General features: G+C 41.7%; 1 protein-coding gene across 10 annotated transcripts in view; it reads left to right on the top strand.

Moving 5' to 3' along the window:
• Positions 1-7375, top strand: part of LOC108261631 (transcriptional protein SWT1) — a 132682-nt gene extending 125307 nt beyond the window's left edge. For 9 of the 10 annotated variants that reach the window (XM_053686746.1, XM_053686707.1, XM_053686705.1 and 6 more), the window contains 2 exons: positions 5781-5949; positions 6060-7375. In XM_053686746.1, the coding sequence (XP_053542721.1) occupies positions 5781-5949; positions 6060-6153 (263 nt within the window). In that variant the 3' untranslated portion in view covers positions 6154-7375. Of the gene's footprint in view, positions 1-5780; positions 5950-6055 lie in introns of all 10 variants that reach the window. The other variant, XM_053686727.1, reaches the window with a different exon arrangement.
• The last annotated feature ends 279 nt before the right edge of the window (positions 7376-7654 follow it).

A 7654-nucleotide genomic window follows, 5' to 3' on the forward strand; every position in this document is an offset into this window, starting at 1 on the left:
ATAATCATGTCTCTCTCACTCGCTCTCTCTCTCTCTAACTCTCTCGCTCTCTCTCCCTTTCCAATAATTTCATATCAGTGCATCAATCCTCTGTTACTAGCTCTAAAATGATGTTTTGGAATTAGCAATGTAGGCTTGAGATGGGATGCGTAATAAATTAGTTCCACACACACGAGCGTTTTAAGGACAAAAACCTGACAAATTTCAATATTACTCCTTACATATTTATCTGAGGTAAATGTCACATTCTTATAATCACAGACAGTTTCATGTAATGATGATGGAGTATACTGGAGCATTTCTGTTTCATTCCTGTAACACAGTGGTTCTCAACCCGGGGCGTGGAGAGATCGGAAGGAGGCGCAAATTGTTTTCAAGAAAATAAACACAGACAGGACATCATTTGGGTTCTCTGTGTATTTTATTGCCTTTCAAATAAAATGTACATAAATGGAAAACCCCACTTTCCCTCTCCCTCTGCATTTTATTTTTGCTTAGCCTGCCTTTTATCTTTTAGTTGTCGGTGCAGAGCAGTGTTGATAACTTGGCGACTTTTCAGACACCATTACTTAATTTTTTTTGCTAAAAATAAATAAATAAATAAATAAATAAATAAATAAGCGCCTAACGACAAATCTAACAACTTTTTGGACAAGCCTTAGCAACTTTCCAAATGTGTCCAGTTCTGTCCTGCAAGCACGAGGTGTTTCTTTCCCGCTGCACTCTCACCTCTCTCTGCGTCTGCTCTGTTCAGTGAGAGTCTGAGAGCCGGAGATTTAACAATGTCATGGATAACGAGACGCGACCTTCGTCCCAATTTACATCATTCTTACGTGAATGTTTTTAGAATGCACGATGAATGTAATGCAACATGTTTCCCATGTAACATAGTAAAAGTTATGAAAAGTCATTTAAAAAGTACAAAACCACAAAAGGAAAAGAATCTATCTATTACGGAGCCGCTAAAGGGGCATGGTGGTGGTGGTGGTGGTGGTGGGAAAAATGGGATGGGAGGGGAAAAAAATTCAAAGCTTTCGCGTTCCCCCGAGAAACGTTTGCGTTGTCTCGCAAAGATAGCTTACCTGTTGTGTTCTCTCGAGAAACCTGTGTTCACGTCTCGTGACGTGCGGTGAGGTTGGAGGCTGGGGAGGCACTGACTCTTTCAAAGTCAGATTTACAAATATATGAATTCAACAGAGTAGCATAAATTCACCATTAATTTTTAGCCACATAACGCAAAATGACAGAGCTGGAGTTTGTTTGTCACATCCGTTGTCTCGTCTACTTCTACAGCAACAAATAGGGCTGCATTAATCTCCTTTTTTATATCATTTCTAATCACATCACTTATTGCTTCAGTTAAATCATTCTGAATACATGCAAGACGAATGTAATACAACATGTTTTTACATGTAAAATAGTACGTTATTACAGCCTAGTTCTCTTGTTCAACGTAGTTATAGTGTTCAGAAACATTTTTGATCTTTCATGTTCCATACCTGTCTGTTATATAGTTTTATAAAAGTCATAAAAGTTATTTTAAAAAACATTATAGTTATGAAAAGTAATTTAAATAAGTACAAAAACACAAAAGCAAAAAAATAAATCTATCTATCAAAACAGATTATAGATTAAGTTATATTTATATTGATTTTGTATAGAATAGATAATCATTATACCTGGTTCCCTCCATTGGTGGTGGTGGTGGGGGGGGGGGGGGGGGGGCAGTTGCCACAAGCTACATGATAGGGGGGCTTTCGTTACAAAAGGTTGAGAACCTCTGATTTAGATCAATGTTTGTGAGGAGACGAAAGGGGAGGAAGGGAGGGAGGAGAGGGAAGGGGAGGGAGGGAGGAGCCGAAAGGGGAGAGAGGGAGTAAGGGAGGAGAATGAAGGGGAGGGAGGGAGGAGAGGGAAGAGGTGGGAGGGAGGGAGGAGATGAAAGGGGAGGGAGGGAGGAGAGGGAAGGGGAGGGAGGGAGTGAGGGAGGAGAGGGAAGGGGAGGGAGGGAGTGAGGGAAGAGGTGGGAGGGAGTGAGGGAGGAGAAGAAAGGGGAGGGAGGTAGTGAGGGAGGGAGTAAGGGAAGAGGTGGGAGGGAGTGAGGGAGGAGACGAAAGGGGAGGGAGGGAGTGAGGGAGGAGAAGAAAGGGGAGGGAGGAGAGGGAAGGGGAGGGAGGGAGTGAGTGAGCAGACGAAAGGGGAGGGAGGGTGTAAGGGAGGAGACGAAACGGGAGGGAGGAGACGAAAGGGAAGGGGAGGGAGAGGGAGGGAGGGGGTGGAGGGGGATCACAACAATACAATTCTGTTAGGGCACCCATTTGGCCAGTAGCGGACCTGATTCTGCCTTAACATTACACTTGTCACAAACGGATGGAAAAATTCTGGAAACAGACGTCTCAAACAGGTTTGATGAAGTTTTACATCCTGTATCAGGTAAAAGAAACTTAATTTTGCATTTAAAAAAAAATCATTTTAAAGTCTTAAATAATGTGCATCTGTGACGCCTACAAATGTATTTTCACAATTGTTGAGTTGTTTTGTGTATTGGCCTGTATGAAAGGAACAATTTGAATGTATTTTTGCAATGGATTTGAGTAGTATTTTTGAGGGTGCAATTGCTTGATTATGCCACAAGGGGGAGTGTTCATTTGTGTGAGCGCTAGTAGGGCTGCGCGATGCTTCCGCTCCTCAGACAGAGAACAGCTTGCTGAGCAATCACAAGTAACATCTCCTGTGTCTGATTTTCCTGTACAAAACAGGACACAATATCTGTTCACATGTTACTCATGCTTGAGGCCTGTAAGAGAAATTTGGAGGCACCGCTGGGATCGGCATCTGACGAGAGTTGGTGCTGATCTTTTAACCAACAAACCAGGCAGACGTCGCAGGACCAGTACAGTGGAGTGGCAGGCGTGCAACTGGGGCGGCCACGAGGCGAAGAGGAGGATTGAGCCATTGACATGCAGTCATTGTGTGTGTGTGTGTGTGTGTGTGTGTGTGTGTGTGTGTGTGTGAGAGAGAGAGAGAGAGAGAGAGTATCATCATTATTTATTTATTTATTTATTTATTTATTCATTATATTTTCTGCAGTAATAAAAAAAACGAACAAACCCTGTGAACAAGTAGGCTTATCGATATTTATTTATTTATTTGTTTGTTCTATTTTTATATAATCATCTCTTTCTCTCTCTCTCTCTCTCTCTCTCTCTCTCTCTCTCTCTCTCTGTCTCTCGCTCTACAATAACTTGGCTCAATCCAGCGGGGGGGGGGGGGGGGGGGGGGTGGCGTCACAAATTGTTTTCAAGAATAAAAACAGACAGGGCATCATTTGGGTTCTCTGTGTATTTTATTGCTTTTCTAATAGAATGTGCAGAAATGAAAAACCCCGCTTTCCCTTTCCCTCTGTATTTTCTTTTTTCTGGGGAGAGGCGGAGCTTAGCCTGCCTTTTATCTTTTAGCTGTCAGTGCAGACCAGTGTTGCTAACTTAGCGACTTTTCAGACCCCTTTAGTGACTTTATTGCAAAGAAGAAAAAAAAAAGCGCCTAACGACAAATCTAGCGACTTTTTGGTGGAGCCGTGTGGCTCACATAACGACAAAAACACTTTTTATTTTGAATGAAATGTTTTGGGTAAGTTTCTGCATTCTGCAGACATGCAATAGAGTTCTGATGTTCCAGCAAACAGTTGTGACTATTGAACGTACAGTTTAGAGGATGTTAAGACTGTTTTGTGCCAACGCGATTGAGAACAAGTGTAATTATCATTTTATACACAGTATATTTTAAAAAGCTGATTACTTTGTAATTTGACTGAATTATACATAAATGTGCCACTGTGCAGTGACAAAAGAAAATCTTGTTCAGATTAGACAACAATATGAGGGTGGGAAAATTATTTTTGACTGAACTAATTGTTTGAAATTGTTTTTATTTGAACACACATTGTAAAGAAATCTTGGAATAATAGTTCTAAATGTTTTTGTTTTACCTTTTTATAGATGGCTAGCAAAATGCCTCCAGCACCAGAAGATTTGCCATTACATTCAAGAAACCACCTTCCTCCTACAATTTCATCTGGAACCTCAGCAAATCCAAAAGATGTTCATGCTTTAATACACAGGGTAATGGGTGTAGAAGATCTTTTGGCTGTGTTCATGGATAGCAGCATAATTCAATCTACTCTGAAGATGGAATTTGTAAATGAGAATGCTGTAGATGATGCAGGAGTGTACAGAGAAGTTTACACTGCATTCTGGGATCAGTTCCTTGAACAATGTGAAGGGGAAGATGAGCGTGCTCCTAGACTGAGACCAGACTTCTGTAAAGCTGAATGGGAGGCAGTAGGAAGGATCTGGGTAAAAGGATTACTTGACCTTGGTGTTCTGCCACTGAGGCTTTCCAGTGCTTTCATTTTAGCATGCATGCATGGAATTGACTCAGTCAGTGATGATGTCCTGATGTCATCTTTCCACAACTACCTCTCTCTGACTGAACGATCTGCCATTGCAAAGGCTCATCATCGCCCACTGGAGGAATGTGATGAAGAGGATTTGTTTTACCTCTTGAGAAGAAAGGGCTGTCATTGCACCCCTCCAAAAAACACCATGGAAGTTGCCATCCAAACGATGGCTCATAAAGTAATTCTTCAAGAGCCCAAATATATAATAGAGTATATATTCCTTGCGCAGAAACCCCCACCAGTACTCCATCCTTTGATTGGCCGTACTTGCACCATCCAAATAGCTGTCAAGAGTTTCATCTGCATGATTGATGTAAAGGAAACGCTGATCCCCCCTAACAACTCTTGGGCATCCTCCCAAACGCTCCACCGCTTCAATATAATAACTGCCTATTAGCTTTGGATTGCTACTAGTTGTTTATGCATTAAGCCAGATAATCTTCCTCGAAAAGCCGTCAATGCAACCATTAATACAAATGCCATATGGTTTTAACTTATCGTATGAGTCCAAATGCCAAATAATGTTGGGTCCCTTAGAAAAGTAGTTGTGCCGTCTGAGACGTCTGGCTCTCCTCACTGTAACTCCTGTAGGGTCCAGTTCCTTCAGCACCAAGCGCACATCCTCTTGGCTCACACACAGACCCTTCTCTCTGCATCTGGCGTACATCTATCGGTACCCATGAACTTGCCTAGAGGACTGCAGCTGATTACGGATGCATGAAGGAAAAATCGGAAGTAAACAAACACTCTCGTGGCCACGAGTACAGGGCGTTGCACAGCTCAGTGAAGCACTCTTCCTCACCATGTTATACATCTACCTCAACTACGAGCTCCAGCAACCAAATTCCTGAAGCCCCAACCAAAGAGCGGCCTGAGTGGAGGAAGAGCCAGAGTAAAGAGTCTAAACGTCCAGCATCCTGCTACTGCCACGCTGCCATCTTGGATTACTCAGTGACCACGGGAAGATTTGAACAGGCCGACGTTGGCAGCCGAGAGAGAAAGGAGTTATTGAAGACGGGGCACAGGAAGTCAAATGAAGCGCGTATCTCGGAATGGAAACCCCAAAAAATCTAGTTATATATTTATTAATTAGAAAACTTGGTGCAGGGTGGGTTTCTTTTTTTTTTCAGAAAACTGTTTTAGTGTATTTTTATTTTGCATTTTGGACAGTTTTTCCATCGCTCTAGTACTACAACACTACTACTATTGATATAAAGAGAAACAAATATGTAAACTTGATCATTCAGATTTAAACAGTATTTGATTTTTGACAGCAAGGAGATCGGGTTTAACTGGTTAAGTAACTCTTTCTGTGCTGCAGCTCTGGGGTTCCCGACGCTGCTGGTTCCCTGGGTGGTTCTACAGGAGCTGGACTCGTTAAAAAGCAGGAAACTGTCAAAGGCCAGCTGTGGACTACATCTACACCTCGCTGAAGAACCAGGAGCCGCGTCTCTGGAGCCAGTCCATGCAGCAAGTGTCTCACGCTGCCTGTGAGCTGCTGATTTTGTGTGTTTTGTGGGTTTTTTAATTTGTTCTTTGTATGAATGCATGCAGCAGCTCACCAGGTGATGGCACTGTTTGTTAACATTGTTTCAGGCAGGCTGAACGTGGAGGATAATGACGATCTGGTGCTGCAGTGCTGTCTCCAGTACAAGACTTTGTATCCAGGGGGCACTATCATGCTGTGCACGTAAGCCGTAAATTCAAGACTCAGAATTGTTCAGGCATCTTTAGGAGGACATCTTTGGGGGTCACATCTGGAATTGTTTGCTAATCACCCGTTGAACAAAAGACCTTGTTTTTATCTTCTGATTTGCTCACAGTGGCCTGCTGGACACCTTTGGTTATTTGATTAGTGCTTTTAACAATAAACAATATCACAATACACAATAATCTGTTACGAGCATTTACATTTTTAATGAGCAAGAGAGAGGGAGAGTTATTAACTGTTTAATGTTTAATTGCTAATGGAATACGTAAAAATAAAAAAATAAATAAAATGGACTTGATTGAGGTATTAACACAACATATCTGGTGTAACTTTAGTAATAATAAGGGATGTCACAAATGTTTTATTTAGCTCTGTTTATGTTTAAATAGCAGCCCTGATATCGGATAGTGCTGTTATAATTCATTATATTCTAAAAAGTCAAACAGTCCTGAAGCATATTATGAAGAAGAGTCCTGGGATAGTCTGATCTAAGTATGAGTCCAGCAGCAGTTCTTAAGTACAAATGTATAAAGGTGAGATTATCCACTGAGATTACCCTGAGGTTTAACTCTAAACTGTTTTTGGTTCTTTTTTGTTTTTGACTTTTTCTTTCATCATTTCCTTTATTTTATAGCAACGATAAGAACCTGTGCAGTAAAGCTCTGCTGAGCGGAGTCAAGGCCCTGATTAATGGGCGTTCCCTAAAGTGGTTCTCATCCTATTTATATAGGAGAACCTTTGCTGTGGAATTAGTGAGCTCTATTTCCTGCTCTCAGCCTATCTCATCTGGGGTTCCTCGAGGTTCTTGTCTTGGCCCTGTGCTGTTTTCTCTATATATGCTCCCTTTGGGATTAAACTCTCAGTGTAGCATATCATTGTTATGTAGACCATACCCAGTTGTATCTGCCTCTGAAATGTAATGATTACTCCAAACTGTCATGTATCCGGAAACTCTGGACTCGAGTTCCCATCAGACACTGCACTGCACTAAATGTCACATGACCACCTGCACCTGATTCACGTGTCTGTTAATGAGCATTCTTGAGTGTATATATACACTGTGTGAACCGTTTCTCTGTCTTTCGTTGTCTTAGACTTCCGTGTTCCATGTCACTGCATTTTGTTTCATGCCATAGTGTTTTGTCTAGTTGTCTTAGTGTCTTTGTTTTGTTGTGTATTTGTTTAATAAACGTTCTTATCTGCGATTGCTTCCGAACCCATCCTTGATTCGTGACACAAACTTGCATCTCTGCTTGATTATTTGGATGAAATAATGGTGTGGATGGCATCCCGTTTTTTGCAGCTTAATGGGTCAAAATCTGAAATGGTGTTTTTTGGTCCATCAAAGTTAGCCAGACAGCTTTCTCTACATCTGGGCCCTTTAGCCACCAATGTTAGGAATGTTAGGTGAGGAACCCTGGTGTGATTTTTGATTCTGAGCTGAAATGTGAAAAACAAATAAAGTTTCCAAGAATCCAAGAATT

Source organism: Ictalurus punctatus, chromosome 2 (assembly GCF_001660625.3).
Source record: "Ictalurus punctatus breed USDA103 chromosome 2, Coco_2.0, whole genome shotgun sequence".
Classification (NCBI taxonomy): Eukaryota; Metazoa; Chordata; class Actinopteri; order Siluriformes; family Ictaluridae; genus Ictalurus; species Ictalurus punctatus.